Source organism: Pseudophryne corroboree, chromosome 1, assembly GCF_028390025.1.
Source record: "Pseudophryne corroboree isolate aPseCor3 chromosome 1, aPseCor3.hap2, whole genome shotgun sequence".
In the NCBI taxonomy this organism is placed as follows: Eukaryota; Metazoa; Chordata; class Amphibia; order Anura; family Myobatrachidae; genus Pseudophryne; species Pseudophryne corroboree.
In genome coordinates, this window is record NC_086444.1 from 1,047,515,364 (window position 1) to 1,047,532,752 (window position 17,389).

A 17,389-nucleotide genomic window follows, 5' to 3' on the forward strand; every position below is an offset into this window, starting at 1 on the left:
GTGGAAATGGCAGAAGCCACCAGGATTCTCCGCTGGGCGGAAAATAATGTAAGCGCATTTTCAGCAGTTTATTCCGTGAGTGGACAACTGAGAAGCAGACTTCCTCAGCAAACACGACCTCCATCCAAGAGAGGATTACTTTAGGAAGCCTTCGCACAGATTGCAAGTCAGTGGGAACTGCCACAGATAGACATGATGGCGTCCCGCCTCAACAAGAAGCTACAGAGGTATTGCACCAGGTCAAAAGAGCCTCAGGCAGTAGCTGTAGATGCCCTAGTGACACCGTGGGTGTTCCAGTCGGTCTATGTATTTCCCCCTCTTCCTCTCATACCCAAGGTGTTGAGAATGGTAGGAGGGAGAGGAGTGAGAACAATCCTCATTTTTCCAGATTGGCCACGAAGGACCTGGTATCCGGATCTGCAGGAAATGCTCACAGAAGATCCGTGGCCTCTTCCTCTAAGACAGGACCTGTTGCAACAGGGGCCATGTCTATTCCAAGACTTACCGCGGCTGCGTTGGACGGCATGGCGGTTGAACGCCGGATCCTAGCGGATAGGGGTATTCCTGATGAGGTAATTCCTACGCTAATAAAGGCTAAGAAGGACATGACATCTAAACATTATCACCGTATATGGCGAAAATGTGTTTCTTGGTGTGAGGCCAGGAATGCTCCTACGGAAGAATTCCATCTGGACCGTTTCCTTCACTTCCTGCAAACTGGAGTGAATTTTGGCCTAAAATTAGGATCTATTAAGGTTCAGATTTTGGCCTTATCCATTTTCTTTCAAAAGGAATTGGCCTCTCTCCCTGAAGTACAAACTTTTGTGAAGGGAGTACTGCATATTCAGCCTTCTTTTGTACCTCCGGTGACGCCTTGGGACCTTAACGTGGTGTTAAGTTTCATTAAGTCACACTGGTTTGAATCACTTAAAACGGTGGAGTTGAAAAATCTCACTTGGAAGGTGGTCATGTTATTAGCCTTGGCTTCTGATAGGCGAGTGTCGGAATTTATCACATAAAAGCCCCTATCTGGTTTTCCATATGGGTAGAGCGGAATTGCGGATCCGTCCTCAATTCCTGCCAAAATTGGTTTCATCCTTTCATATGAACTATTGTGGTGCCTGTGGCTACGCGTGACTTGGAAGATCCCGAGTCCCTTGATGTGGTCAGGGCTTTGAAAATTTACGTGGCCAGATCGGCTACAGTCAGAAAAACAGAAGCACTGTTTGTCATGTATGCAACCAACAAGATTGGTGCACCTGCTTCAAAGTAGACTATTGCTCGCTGGATCTGTAACACGATTCAGCAGGCGCATTCTACGGCGGGATTGCCGTTACCTAAATCGGTCAAGGCCCATTCCACTAGGAAGGTGGGCTCTTATTGGGCGGCTGCCAGAGGGGTCTCGGCGCTACAGCTGTGCCGAGCTACTACTTGGTCGGGTTCAAACTCCTTTGCAAAGTTCTATAAGTTTGATACCCTGGCTGAGGAGGACCTCCTGTTTGCTCAATCGGTGCTGCAGAGTCATCCGCACTCTCCCGCCCGTTTGGGAGCTTTGGTATAATACCCATGGTCCTTACGGAGTCCCCAGCATCCTCTGGGACGTAAGAGAAAATAAGATTTTAAACCTACCGGTAAATCTTTTTCTCGTAGTCCGTAGAGGATGCTGGGCGCCCGTCCCAAGTGCGAACTACTTCTGTAAGACTTGTATAAAGTTATTGCTTAAATAAGGGTTATGTTATAGTCTCGTCGGTCTTGGACTGATGCTATGTTGTTTTCATACTGTTAACTGGGTAGTATATCACAAGTTATACGGTGTGATTGGTGTGGCTGGTATGAATCTTGCCCTTGGATTAACAAAAATCCTTTCCTCATACTGTCCGTCTCCTCTGGGCACAGTTTCTCTAACTGAGGTCTGGAGGAGGGGCATAGAGGGAGGAGCCAGTGCACACCAGAACTAAAGTCTTTCTTAAAGTGCCCATGTCTCCTGCGGAGCCCGTCTATCCGCATGGTCCTTGCGGAGTCCCCAGCATCCTCTCCGGACTACGAGAAAAAGATTTACCGGTAGGTTTAAAATCTTATATTCTCTTACGTCCTAGAGGATACTGAGGTCCACATTACTGCCATGGGGTATAGACGGGTCCACTAGGAGCCATTGGCACTTTAAGAACTTGATAGTGTTGGCTGACTCCTCCCTCTATGCCCCTCCTACCAGACTCAGTTTAGAAAATGTGACCGAAGGAGCCGGTCACGCTTGGGGAAGCTCCTGAAGAGTTTTCTACATTTATTTTGCTGTTTGTTGTTTTCAGACAGCGCTGTTTGGCAACAGCCTGTCTGCTTCGTGGGACTTAGGGGGGGTAACGGCCCAACCTCCTCCAGGGTTAATTGTCCCGTTCCCCGCTGACAGGACATTGAGCTCCAGAGGGTCCTATTCGCAAGCCCCACCACGGCGAGCGTACAGACCCGCAGCACACCGCCACCCCTAACAGAGCCAGAATACAGAAGAGTGGTGAGTAGATGGCGGTGTCCCATTGTTAGCGGGTCACCGGCTTCAATGGCGGCATAAGGGTATGGAGCGCAGCGCTGACTTGCAGGCTGCGCTCCAGGGCTCAGGATGACATGCGGAGCGTGTGTCCTTCTGTGAGGGGTGGGCTGAGCCACTAATAAAATACCCACACTGGCAAACTAGCTTACAGGGGTTAAGCAACAAACATACCTCAGCCAGTATAAAAAACCAGGAAGACCGCGCGCTATTACGGGGGCGGGGCTTCACTATGAGTGGATCCAGCAGCTCACCAGCACCATTTTCCCTCTGCAGCACTACTCAGACAGACTGGCAGGGAAGCGCAGCCCCTCCACAAGGACTCCAGCTTGCCTCAGCCGTACCAGGGGGTCATAGCAAACGGGGGGGGGAGGCAGTATTAGAATACTGAGCCTTTGTCACAAATGCTTAGTTTGTGACCCAGCTACAATATAATTAGCTATAAGGGCGCTGTGTAGCTGGCTCCATCATACTCTGTGTCTCCCTAGGGGTCTCTGTGTGGGTTAACTGTGCTTTTACCTATTCATCACTTTGTGTGTGTGTTCTTTTACATTTACTATGTCAAAGGAGTGTGTTTCATGCACAGCAGAGTGTTTCTCTCAATCTGGGGAATCACTGCCGTGTACTCAGGATAGTACACATTCTCAGGCTAGTGGATCTGAACCAGTATGATTAGATTCATTAAAAGGGATGATTTCAAATATTTCAAATAAATTATCCCAAAATGAGAAGGAGACGCAATACTTAAGGCAATCTGTTGATGACCTGATGAATAGAGATTCAGCGGTCATTCCAGCGTCTCTGAACCCTGCCATTTGTCCACAGAAGCGTACCCTGGCCCGAAATCATGCAGGCTGATACCGATGATGATGATGATGTATCAGACCCAGAGGAGGGTGAGGTGGACTCGGGAGGGGGGTATGCTGCTTTGTCACAGGGAATACAAGCCCTGATAGAAGCTATTAGAGACGTCCTGCACATCCATGATAAGGTATCAGAGGACGAGGAGGAATCTTATTTTAATGTGAAAAAGAAATCCTCAGCTACTTTCCCTGCATCGCATCTAAGGAATTAAATTTCCTATTTGAAGCAACTTGGGTAAATCCTGACAAGAAGTTTCAGGTCCCAAAACGGTTACTCACATCCTTCCCGTTTCCTCAGGATGATAGGAAAAAATGGGAAAACCCACCGATAGCTGACTCATCGGTTTCTAGGCTGTCTCGTAAGGCAGTTTTACCTGGTCCTGGGGCAGCTTCCTTGAAGGAAGCTGCAGACCGCAAGATTGAGACCACTCTCAAATCTCTGTACACAGCTGCGGGAGTGGACAAGAGACCCACTATAGCTTGTGCATGGATCTCTAGGGCCATTGCAAAATGGTCAGGTAATCTAATTGACGGATTAGATTCCTTATCCAGGGGGGATATAATTTTACTCCTACAACATATACAGGATTCTAATAACTTTATGGTGGAGGCCATAAAGGAAATTGGTTTACTCAGTGCACGCACCACTGCCATGCTTTGAAATCTTTGCCTGGGAGAGACCTTGCTGATGCAGTATAACTAACTTGTGTCTGGTTATTGTGCTCAGTCTTACCATGATGTATGACCTGTGACATGAAACTGTCTTCCACAACCACATCTTTGTACTAGAGCACAGGTTCTCAAACTCGGTCCTCAGGACCCCACACAGGGCATGTTTTCCAGGTCTCCTCACAGAATCACAAGTGAAATAATTAGCTCCACCTGTGGACCTTTTAAAATGTGTCAGTGAGTAATTAATACACCTGTGCACTTGCCAGGTTACCTGCAAAACATGCACTGTGTGGGGTCCTGAGGACCGAGTTTGAGAACCACTGTACTAGAGTATGGCTGCTCCTCACCCAGTTTTAAGCCCCATACACAGCTGTTTCTATTCCAGTTAATGACTGTGTTTCAAACTACACACTGTATGAAAATAATGATCATTATCACCTGTTTGGTATGATTGGTTAATCATACACCTGAATATAATCCTACAAAATCCCTGACTTTGTGCAAATGTACCTAAAAGAATTGATGCTGTTTTGAAGGCAAATGGTGGTCACACCAAACACTTCTATTTTTGAAAGCATACTTATTTTGCAGCATTTTTTCCAGACCTGCCTAAAACTTTTGCATGGTTTTGTATGTGTATGTGTGTGTGTATATATATATATATATATATATATATCTAGAGCGAGAGATAGAGGAAAGAAATGCTTTGTGACAGCATTAGTTCTATATTTTATGTTTATAATTGGCACTAATTGATTTTCTTAGTCCAGGCCTACATCAATGTGTCTCTTTCAGGTGTGTGACTCGTATCCCACTGACCTCTACGTACCAAAATCTGCAAGTGTGCCAGTCATCGTTGGGAGCTCCAAATTCCGGAGCAGGGGCCGCTTCCCCACTCTCTCCTATTATAGTCAGAATAACAATGTAAGTGTATGAATACTCTTATTATGCCATGTCAGATAACAGAACTGTCCAGTGTTACACGTACTGGCAGGTAACTGTGTTCTAAGGGGAGTTTTATCAGACCTTCTTAATTGGCCACTGGAGGAGTAGCCCATGTAAACCAATCAGATTGTAGCAATTATTTTATAGAATGTACTACTAGATAAATGATAATTTAAAGCTGATTAGTTTCTTGGGCAATACCTTCCCTTGTCCTCTTTAGAAGGTTTGTTAAAGCTCTTCTTAACCTGTCAGCTTCTATAACCTTTCATTTTCTTCCCAAATCTTCCCCTCCCTTATCACTCATTTGTGTCAGCCTCATCTCCTCTCACATCTCCAGATGTTGTACAGCAGAGTCTTTAGTAGACTGTAACTGGTGTTAGGTGAGGGATTTTGTGTCATACATACATACTCACTCATATATGTTGAACAGGGGCATAAACATATATACATACAGTGGTTGAAGTGGACTGATATACTGCTGTATGAGAGACAGTTGTATTAAGATGCTGCAACTAAAGTAGGGTTGTACGTTAATGGGTTAACCATTGATGGCTCTAAACCATCAGCAGAAAAATACGGATGGTTACACCATTTATGGTTCGGGTCCATGCACACGTAGATGAAAGGAGATGCGGCTGCACATACGCAATACAGAAACGTTATGGTCTGTTTATTATCAGGCATTCTCCCCATCAGGTAGGAAACCATCAGAGGTTGATGTCTAATCCTAAAGTACAGCCTCCTGCTGGTTTTCCCCTAAGGACTCTATACAGAATAATGGACGGATGCATACACTCCTAATCAGGACCAGCACTTTTAAGCAAGGAATATTTCAATAAAGCTATTAAGACTATTGAGCAGGTATCCTAATCAGTGCCAGCAAGACTAAACTACTGTATATGCAGCACTTTCCACAGTACACTGAATATAGGATGACAAAGGAAAGAAATACAGAAGTGCGACGGAAGTTGGCAGGCCCCCTCTCACCCACCGTTCGCTGGCGAGTGACTGGGGACATGCCCAGCAGCTCGCAGAGTGCTGGACATGCCCCCAGCGTGATGATAAGGGGCACGTGGTTTGTGGATGCTGTATTTCCTGCAGAGTTACACCCCTGCCATGAGGTCACAGCCCCTTTTCGGGAGGTATGGTGTTTTTTTTTAACTCTGGGGTCAACCGAATTATACGTGAAGGGTGTGATGTGCCGTTACCGCTGTGTTTAAACGCCGGCAATGGCACCCAATCTCACACCCTTCATAGGTTGGTTTTGGCCTGAATTTGGAAAAAATTATTAGGAGCCCTGTGGGGTAGTGAGCACTTTTGTGCAAATTCGGGCCGCCATTAAGTGCGTCCGCTGCCGTGATGACTCACACCCGTGAGATCATCGAGACTAATTGGATTGACCCGTATGAATGAACTTTATTTAAGTGACTTTGCTGTTCTGCATTTGTCTTGTTTTCCTTTCCTTTTTTCTGTATTTGATTTGTGTTCATTGCAGGCGTCCATTTGTCGTAGTAGTCAGCCACTGTCTGGCTTCAGCGCGCGGTGTCTTGAAGATGAACAGATGCTGCAGGCCATACGGAAAACTAATCCAGGAAGTGATTTCCTTTATGTTGTTGATACCAGGCCAAAAGTAAGTACTTTGGATGTGTTCTGCAAATATAACAGTAATTAAAACATATTCGGAACCAAGTGGCAGAGTACACGTACTTGAATTTGAAAGTACCACTAAGCTCCATACATTTAAATGTTCACATATGAATTATAAAGATGAATTAATTTAGCGTTATACTGCAACTCTTTTAAAAAGTACTGTGTCGCCTCCACCTCTCCATTACAGTCAGAGCCCTTCCAGTATTTTTAGGTAGGTTTTAATGATACAACTCAAAAATCTGTAGGAGCTCTTTAAGGAGCCTGCTATTCTGATTGTGCAGATATTGGGGCTAATTCAGACCTGATCACTGCTGTGCGTGTTCACACAGCAGCGATCAGGCCTGAACTGCGCATGCACCGGTACTGCAGTGTGCCGGCGCTTGGCAGACAGCCGACGGCTGTCTTAGCCCTGCGATCGCCTCTGCCTGATTGACAGGCAGAGGCGGTCTCTGGGCGGGAAGGGGTGGGCTGGCGGCGTTTATCTGCCGTTTAGGGGGCGCGGTCCAGGCAACGCAGGCGTGCCCGGAGCGTAGGGGGGGTGAGCCACGGCGGTTGCATGACGTCACACGCAGCCACTGCGACCCGGGCTGCGATGAGTAGCTCCCTGCCAGCACGCAGGAGCTGCGCTGGCTGGGAGCTACCCCTAAAGTGCAAAAGCATCGCCGCTGTGCGATGCTTTTGTACTTGTGCGGGGGAGTCGGCCCTGACATGCGGGGTGGACTAGCCCCATGCTGGGCGTACCCCCGCATGTCAGGGAAGCTGATCGTAGATGTGCTAAATTTAGGTCTGAATCACCCCCATTATCTGGATAATAAATAAGACTAATATCTTCACTTACCCTTTGGAACATCAGTACATCAACGGTCTTTAAGATGGTATCCGGTCTCTAGGTCGACCACACTTAGGTCGACATGCATTAGGTCGACCACTATTGGTTGACATGCATTAGGTCGACATGGTTTCTAGGTCAACATGATTACTAGGTTGACATGTTCTAGGTTGACATGACAAAAGATCGACATGAGTTTTTCACAATTATTTAAATTTTTTGAACTTCTTCATACTTTACGATCCACGTGGACTATAATTGGGATCAGTAACCTATGCCGAGCGCAGCGAGGCACCTTTGCCTGAAGCATGGCGAGCGAAGCAAGCCATGCGAGGGTACACGGTGCTCTACTTGGCGTTCCCGGTCACTCTACGAAGAAAACGACACCAAAAAAACCCAAAAACCTCATGTTGACATTTTGTCATGTCGAAAAAAGAAAAATGACTGATTGCGTCAGGTGCGTATATGAATAAAAACACGTATTTATCACTTCTCTGGTGTTTATTTTAATACAAACGTTATATCTCATACAACAATATAATAAAAAATCAATAAGTATGCATACTCATTATGGGCTCATTCTAAAAGATTTTTATGATAATGATAAAATGATAATGTTTCTCTGTTTTAAACATCCAGTGCTCAAATCTATCCGAGACAATTAATAATTCTACTCCTGGATTAAATGCAACATGATTAATGTATCCACAACGTTTAGAACGTACCACAAAGGCCAAATATGGTGATTTTCCAAGGATGAAAATTCTTTGTTTAAGGACACAGTTTCCACAACATTGAATGATATTTATCCCCGTTATGTTTAAACTCAGTCTTTTGCATATGACCACAGTTCTCATTCATAAATTGGCACAGTCCATGAACTGACAGTTTTTAAATGGAGCCGCTTACCACCGTATCCGTAGATGCAGACGTGATGGGGAGATCCTCGCCGTGCACAGCGATAATGGTTTGCTTTTCCTCTCCCCGTCCGTCCTCCGTGGTGGTAGCGGTGCTGGATGGTTTCTAACCCTCAACGTGATTGGAGCCGCTTGTATGTGGACGATTTGCAAAGTAGACTGTCCACCTAGCTAGCCGCGTCTCCTCTGATTGCGGTTCAGCTTGGGCGGCAGGTGTGCAGGAGGTCTTGTTGGTTACCACCACGGAGGACGGACGGACGGACTGAGTTTAAACATAACGGGGATAAATATCATTCAATGTTGTGGAAACTGTGTCCTTAAACAAAGAATTTTCATCCTTGGAAAATCACCATATTTGGCCTTTGTGGTACGTTCTAAACGTTGTGGATACATTAATCATGTTGCATTTAATCCAGGAGTAGAATTATTAATTGTCTCGGATAGATTTGAGCACTGGATGTTTAAAACAGAGAAACATTATCATTTTATCATTATCATAAAAATCTTTTAGAATGAGCCCATAATGAGTATGCATACTTATTGATTTTTTATTATATTGTTGTATGAGATATAACGTTTGTATTAAAATAAACACCAGAGAAGTGATAAATACGTGTTTCGTGTTTTTATTCATATACGCACCTGGAGAGATAGCGCAATCAGTCATTTTTCTTTTTTCTTGTGTAACTTCTTGATCAATTCATGATCAAGTTTTAGCTGTACGTACACAGGTACAGCTGGACAAAGATTGCAGCTTTTAGTTTATAAATATATATTTCAAATTAAAAGTAAATAATACAATTAATCCATTAGCGCCTGGATCAGGGTTGTTTCTTTCTGATTTTGTCATGTCGACCTTACTCAAGTCGACCTAATGCTTGTGTCGACCTATTTCAGGTGTCGACTTAGTTACTGTCAACCAATAGTGGTCGACCTAGACACTGTCGACCTAAGTGTGGTCGACCCTATGATCCACACCCTTTTAAGTTATGGGGTGGAAGGTTTAACTATTGATGAATGGACTACATTCAGCAGTGCGGGTCTTTGCCTCTCTCATTGGGCCTTATTCAGACCTGATAGCAGCAGCAAATTTGTTAGCTAATGGGCAAAACCATGGGGGTCATTCAGATCTGATCGCTGGGCTGCGTTTTTTTCTGCCCTGCGATCAGATAGTTGCCGCCTACAGGGGAAGGGTTAAATCGCCGTTCAATTGTGCAATCGCATGTGTAGCAGAGCTGCACAAAATGATTTTGTGCAGTCTCCGCGCAGCCCAGAACTTACTCTTCCCGTGCGATTGTTTTCTGCTGATCAGGGCCGGAGCTGACGTCAGACACCCTCCCTGAAAACGCCTGGGCCCGCCTGCATTTTTCCGGACACTCCCGGAAAACGGTCAGTTGACACTGACAAACGGCCTCTTCTTGTCAATCACCTTGCGAGTACCTGTGCGTTCGGGTTTTTCGCACTATCCCGTCGCTAGGCACTGATGCCTGTTGCTGTTGTGCGATGCGCTGGTGCATTGCGGTGCATACACATGCGTAGTTTGGATCTGATCGCCTGCTATGCAAAAACGCACAGCAGCGATCAGATCTAAATTAGGCCCCATGTGCACTGCAGGGGGGGGGGGGGCAGATATAATGTGTGCAGAGAGAGTTAGATTTGGGTGGGGTATGTTCAAGGTGAAATCTAAATTTCAGTGTAAAAATAAAGCAGCCAGTATTTACCCTGCACAGAAACAAATTAACCCACCCAAATCTAATTCTCTTTGCACATGTTATATCTGCCACACCTGCAGTGCACATGGGGGGTAATTCCAAGTTGATCGCAGCAGGAAAATTTTTTAGCAGTTGGGCAAAACCATGTGCACTGCAGGGGAGGCAGATATAACATGTGCAGAGAGAGTTAGATTTGGGTGGGTTATTTTGTTTCTGTGCAGGGTAAATACTGGCTGCTTTATTTTTACACTGCAATTTAGATTGCAGATTGAACACACCACACCCAAATCTAACTCTCTCTGCACATGTTATATCTGTCCTCCTGCAGTGCACATGGTTTTGCCCAACTGCTTACAAAAATCCTGCTGCGATCAACTCAGAATTACCCCCATGGTTTTGTCCATTAGCTAACAAATTTGCTGCTGCGATCAGGTCTGAATCAGGCCCCTTGTACATTACATCTCCAACAGGTAGGGCAGCACCTTCATTATAACTGCTTGGTGAGACAGCAAATTTGTCAACTGTTGCTGTTCAGAGGACTTTTTGTACATCTCCACCATGTGATGTTCTCTTACCAATCCCGGGACTAACCTAGCCTAGGGAAGGATTCCTTGTCAAACTGTGTTACAGCATTTTAGCAGTACACATGGAAGTGTAATATTCTTGGGCTCACAGGGTTCTGGCTGTAAGACAAGCCCAGCACTTCCGCCAGACCCTAGTCTTAATAATAATCTTTGGGTGGCTAATAAATGTCTGTACCATGGATGATAAAGGGTACAGTATGTAATACCCCTTTCACACCGCAAATATATCCCGGGATATTGCCGGGTTGAGCCAGCTCGACCCGAATCGATGTGCAGTCTAAAAGCACCACTTTTTGATATCCTGGGTCGAGTAACCCTGCCTTTCAACCCTGTATAAAAGCAGTGTTATACACGGGTTGGACCTGGGTCAATGTGCACTCTAAAGTGTCCAACCCGTGTTGTTCAACCCTGCATTCATGTAAAAGTGCTGATTGGCTATTCTTTGTGTGCCTTGATGATGTCAGCAGCCTGAGCCCTGCTACACAGGAAAGAAGAGCATTAATTAGAGCTATTAAGAATTAGGGGTGAGGCAGAGATTGCTAGGCAGCTGCATACCTCCCAACTTATTAAAAGTACAAATGGGGACCTTGGGGAGCGCCACGAGCATGCGTGCCCGAAAAAGGGGTGTGGCCTATATGAAAGGTGCATGGTCTAGTGGCAGAGCTGCGATCACGGGTCACGCCCCTTTGTACCGTCACTGAGGGGGCATGCCCAGCGCTCCCTGAGCTGCAGGCATGCCCCCTCTGTCACCTGTAAATAGATGCTGTGCGTGTGCGCACAGTGTCTATCCACCGCTGCTCTGCTAAGCAGAGCAGCAGTGACCGGAGCCTCCCAACTGCCCCCCCGACTCCCCCACCACGGGACACTGCGGCCCCTGGGTAGAACAGCGGGATAGTCCCAAAAAAATGGGACTGACCCATGAAAAACTGTACAGTTGGGAGGTAAGTTACTGGAACAGTTAAAGTTGCACTTGTGTATAAAAACATTGCTCTGTCAGCCATGATTCCTGCAATGCTGTGAGCTGTCCCAACCCTCTCCTTTTGTCGCCTTCTGACACCTCATCTTTCTGAGCCCAAAAAAGTCCATTTAAAATGACATTCATGGTGTTTTTATTGCTGACCCGGGTTGAGGTAAAAGGAGCCAACCCTGCAATAACCTGGGTCGAAAGTGTAGTGTGAAAAGGTCTGACCCGTGTCCGACCCGGGTCAGACCCAGATTCAGAATACCGGGTCGGACCCGGGTTTGCGGTGTAAGAAAATCACGTGGATTATTGTTTATCCTCCTCATTATGGCATCATGTCAGTTCAATTTGCATCAAAAAGTCCAGAGACAGAGTACATAGTAATAAGGATCAAATAGTACAAAGATCCAAGGGTGTCACTGCAAAGTCTCTGATTGATTGATTGATTGATTGATTGTCTGTTTGATTACAGAAATTAGTAATTTAATGTGTATTATTCAGCTATTTTACAAAGCCTTCATCATATAATAAAGAATGACTTTACTTGCGCTTATGAACTTCTCCAGCCTTTTAGTGTAAATTACTATTTGTCAGATGCTATGGGGTTGCGATGGTTGATAAATAGCTTAGATATGGCTCGCCTCTTAGAAACCAGACTGCAAGGGGGGTATACAATTAGATGCAATCCTTTTTTGTCACTAAAAACAGCCTGATAGCAAGATTTTTGACCGATGATCATTATCATACCACCCAATTATCATCTATCTTAATCGGGTGAAAAAGAACCCGTAATCGTACAATAATACATGGATAACTTCCCAGTCCCATGTGTTATTGTGGCTCTGACGGCCACTTATCGCCTGAGGCACCTGAAGCATTAGCCGCGATAAGTGCTACGTATTGGAGCTAATTGGATAGCCCGGCCATTAGCTGCGGTAAATTAATTGGATACCAGCCATAGTTGTAATTGTAACAATCCCATTTTATCTCTGCATAGAGTTCTTTCTACTGCCCCGAAAATATGATGGAGAACTATAGACTGACTAATATATGCTTATGAAAGCAAAGCATAGAAATATCACTATCAGTTAACAAACAATGTAAATGAATTTGATTAAAGTAGATCTTTCTTTCTTTCTTTATTCATTTTGCTTCCTGCCCTGACCTTAGTGTATGTTTTGACCTCATTATTTTGTCAGCTGATTTTATAGGTTATAGTTCAATGAGTCCACCTGGATAAGGTCGACAGTCAATAGGTTGACCACTATTGGTTGACATGGGCATGGTCGACGCAGTGAAATGGTCGACGTGGGCACGTCGACACACAAAAAGGTCGACATGACTTTTTTTTTACTGTTTTTGGTATCGTGTTTTGCGTAACATGACCAGGAACCCCAATTAGTGCTCCACGTCCCCTTGCATGGCTTGACATGAGAATGGTTGACACTAAAAAGGTAGACACAATCTTTTTTTTGTTTTTTTGGGTGTTTTGTCACTTTTCTGTTACAAACAAGCCCCATTAGAGTACCACGTCCCCTCACATGGCTCGCTTTGGGCAAGGTGCCTCGCTCCACTACTGCTGCGCTCAGTACAGGTTACTATTCCCAGTCGTAGTCCACGTGGATGCTAAAGTATGATTAAGTTAAAAATGAAAAAAAAAAAAATTGTGAAAACGTCATGTTGACATTTTAATGTGTCAGCCTTTTTGCCATGTTGACTTTGTCCATGTCGACCAATAGTGGTTGACCTATTGACTGTCGACCTAAGTACTATCGACCTACCATCTGGATACCAATGTTATACTTGTGCTATCTCTTTCATGCTTTTTTTGATCTTCTTGACCTCTCTTGCTCTCTCCTTGGTTGCTGGTTAGCCATACTAGTCAGTGACTATACTTTAGTGCACAGACCTGGGGCCAACTGAATAATGGTTAACACCTTAGTTACTATGAGAGACAGTGGTTGTAAAGACCTGGTTATAGTGGCTGGCCTGCTGATGTTGTTTATGGCCATTACAGTTTATATAACCTTTAGTCTTCTTTACATCACTTCTGATTAGATGAGTGAAGTGGTGGAGAATTTGTACACAAAGGGTATGTCACGGTGGAACAGGCCATTTCACAGACATCCAAAGTTCATTGAGTATTAAGTTCTTGAGTACCACTATTGCGGAATGACCATTTTGTAAGTTTATAAATAGAGATGAGAAATTTCACGTGCAAGAGGTGAATGAGGCAAATATTCCGTGGTACAGTTGTGAAAACATTGCTCATCTCTCCTCCTACTCGTACAAGCATTGCATTGTTAGATAGGAAGCGCTGCCCCCTGGTGGTTTGTCTTTGGCATGGATTTTGCAAATGCACTGTGCAGCTAGAGATGAGCGCCTGAAATTTTTCGGGTTTTGTGTTTTGGTTTTGGGTTCGGTTCCGCGGCCGTGTTTTGGGTTCGAACGCGTTTTGGCAAAACCTCACCGAATTTTTTTTGTCGGATTCGGGTGTGTTTTGGATTCGGGTGTTTTTCTCAAAAAACACTAAAAAACAGCTTAAATCATAGAATTTGGGGGTCATTTTGATCCCAAAGTATTATTAACCTCAAAAACCATAATTTACACTCATTTTCAGTCTATTCTGAATACCTCACACCTCACAATATTATTTTTAGTCCTAAAATTTGCACCGAGGTCGCTGTGTGAGTAAGATAAGCGACCCTAGTGGCCGACACAAACACCGGGCCCATCTAGGAGTGGCACTGCAGTGTCACGCAGGATGTCCCTTCCAAAAAACCCTCCCCAAACAGCACATGACGCAAAGAAAAAAAGAGGCGCAATGAGGTAGCTGTGTGAGTAAGATTAGCGACCCTAGTGGCCGACACAAACACCGGGCCCATCTAGGAGTGGCACTGCAGTGTCACGCAGGATGGCCCTTCCAAAAAACCCTCCCCAAACAGCACATGACGCAAAGAAAAAAAGAGGCGCAATGAGGTAGCTGTGTGAGTAAGATTAGCGACCCTAGTGGCCGACACAAACACCGGGCCCATCTAGGAGTGGCACTGCAGTGTCACGCAGGATGTCCCTTCCAAAAAACCCTCCCCAAACAGCACATGACGCAAAGAAAAAAAGAGGCGCAATGAGGTAGCTGTGTGAGTAAGATTAGCGACCCTAGTGGCCGACACAAACACCGGGCCCATTTAGGAGTGGCACTGCAGTGTCACGCAGGATGTCCCTTCCAAAAAACCCTCCCCAATCAGCACATGATGCAAAGAAAAAGAAAAGAAAAAAAAGGTGCAAGATGGAATTGTCCTTGGGCCCTCCCACCCACCCTTATGTTGTATAAACAAAACAGGACATGCACACTTTAACCAACCCATCATTTCAGTGACAGGGTCTGCCACACGACTGTGACTGATATGACGGGTTGGTTTGGACCCCCCCCAAAAAAGAAGCAATTAATCTCTCCTTGCACAAACTGGCTCTACAGAGGCAAGATGTCCACCTCATCATCACCCTCCGATATATCACCGTGTACATCCCCCTCCTCACAGATTATCAATTCGTCCCCACTGGAATCCACCATCTCAGCTCCCTGTGTACTTTGTGGAGGCAATTGCTGCTGGTCAATGTCTCCGCGGAGGAATTGATTATAATTCATTTTAATGAACATCATCTTCTCCACATTTTCTGGATGTAACCTCGTACGCCGATTGCTGACAAGGTGAGCGGCGGCACTAAACACTCTTTCGGAGTACACACTTGTGGGAGGGCAACTTAGGTAGAATAAAGCCAGTTTGTGCAAGGGCCTCCAAATTGCCTCTTTTTCCTGCCAGTATAAGTACGGACTGTGTGACGTGCCTACTTGGATGCGGTCACTCATATAATCCTCCACCATTCTATCAATGTTGAGAGAATCATATGCAGTGACAGTAGACGACATGTCCGTAATCGTTGTCAGGTCCTTCAGTCCGGACCAGATGTCAGCATCAGCAGTCGCTCCAGACTGCCCTGCATCACCGCCAGCGGGTGGGCTCGGAATTCTGAGCCTTTTCCTCGCACCCCCAGTTGCGGGAGAATGTGAAGGAGGAGATGTTGACAGGTCGCGTTCCGCTTGACTTGACAATTTTGTCACCAGCAGGTCTTTCAACCCCAGCAGACTTGTGTCTGCCGGAAAGAGAGATCCAAGGTAGGCTTTAAATCTAGGATCGAGCACGGTGGCCAAAATGTAGTGCTCTGATTTCAACAGATTGACCACCCGTGAATCCTTGTTAAGCGAATTAAGGGCTCCATCCACAAGTCCCACATGCCTAGCGGAATCGCTCCGTGTTAGCTCCTCCTTCAATGTCTCCAGCTTCTTCTGCAAAAGCCTGATGAGGGGAATGACCTGACTCAGGCTGGCAGTGTCTGAACTGACTTCACGTGTGGCAAGTTCAAAGGGCATCAGAACCTTGCACAACGTTGAAATCATTCTCCACTGCGCTTGAGACAGGTGCATTCCACCTACTATATCGTGCTCAATTGTATAGGCTTGAATGGCCTTTTGCTGCTCCTCCAACCTCTGAAGCATATAGAGGGTTGAATTCCACCTCGTTACCACTTCTTGCTTCAGATGATGGCAGGGCAGGTTCAGTAGTTTTTGGTGGTGCTCCAGTCTTCTGTACGTGGTGCCTGTACGCCGAAAGTGTCCCGCAATTCTTCTGGCCACCGACAGCATCTCTTGCACGCCCCTGTCGTTTTTTAAAAAATTCTGCACCACCAAATTCAAGGTATGTGCAAAACATGGGACGTGCTGGAATTTGCCCATATTTAATGCACACACAATATTGCTGGCGTTGTCCGATGCCACAAATCCACAGGAGAGTCCAATTGGGGTAAGCCATTCCGCGATGATCTTCCTCAGTTGCCGTAAGAGGTTTTCAGCTGTGTGCGTATTCTGGAAAGCGGTGATACAAAGCGTAGCCTGCCTAGGAAAGAGTTGGCGTTTGCGAGATGCTGCTACTGGTGCCGCCGCTGCTGTTCTTGCGGCGGGAGTCCATACATCTACCCAGTGGGCTGTCACAGTCATATAGTCCTGACCCTGCCCTGCTCCACTTGTCCACATGTCCGTGGTTAAGTGGACATTGGGTACAGCTGCATTTTTTAGGACACTGGTGACTCTTTTTCTGAGGTCTGTGTACATTTTCGGTATCGCCTGCCTAGAGAAATGGAACCTAGATGGTATTTGGTACCGGGGACACAGTACCTCCAACAAGTCTCTAGTTGGCTCTGCAGTAATGATGGATACCGGAACCACGTTTCTCACCACCCAGGATGCCAAGGCCTCAGTAATCCGCTTTGCAGTAGGATGACTGCTGTGATATTTCATCTTCCTCGCAAAGGACTGTTGGACAGTCAATTGCTTGGTGGAAGTAGTAAAAGTGGTCTTACGACTTCCCCTCTGGGATGACCATCGACTCCCAGCAGCAACAACAGCAGCGCCAGCAGCAGTAGGCGTTACACGCAAGGATGCATCGGAGGAATCCCAGGCAGGAGAGGAATCGTCAGAATTGCCAGTGACATGGCCTGCAGGACTATTGGCATTCCTGGGGAAGGAGGAAATTGACACTGAGGGAGTTGGTGGGGTGGTTTGCGTGAGCTTGGTTACAAGAGGAAGGGATTTACTGGTCAGTGGACTGCTTCCGCTGTCACCCAAAGTTTTTGAACTTGTCACTGACTTATTATGAATGCGC

The 17,389-nt window shown here is 45.8% G+C and overlaps 1 protein-coding gene across 1 annotated transcript in view; it reads left to right on the forward strand.

The window, feature by feature from the left end:
* Nucleotides 1–17,389, forward strand: part of MTMR7 (myotubularin related protein 7) — a 126,137-nt gene that overhangs the window by 46,791 nt on the left and 61,957 nt on the right. The window contains exons 5-6 of the mRNA XM_063920843.1: nucleotides 4,870–4,998; nucleotides 6,515–6,649. Of these exons, the coding sequence (XP_063776913.1) occupies nucleotides 4,870–4,998; nucleotides 6,515–6,649 (264 nt within the window). The remainder of the gene's footprint in view (nucleotides 1–4,869; nucleotides 4,999–6,514; nucleotides 6,650–17,389) is intronic.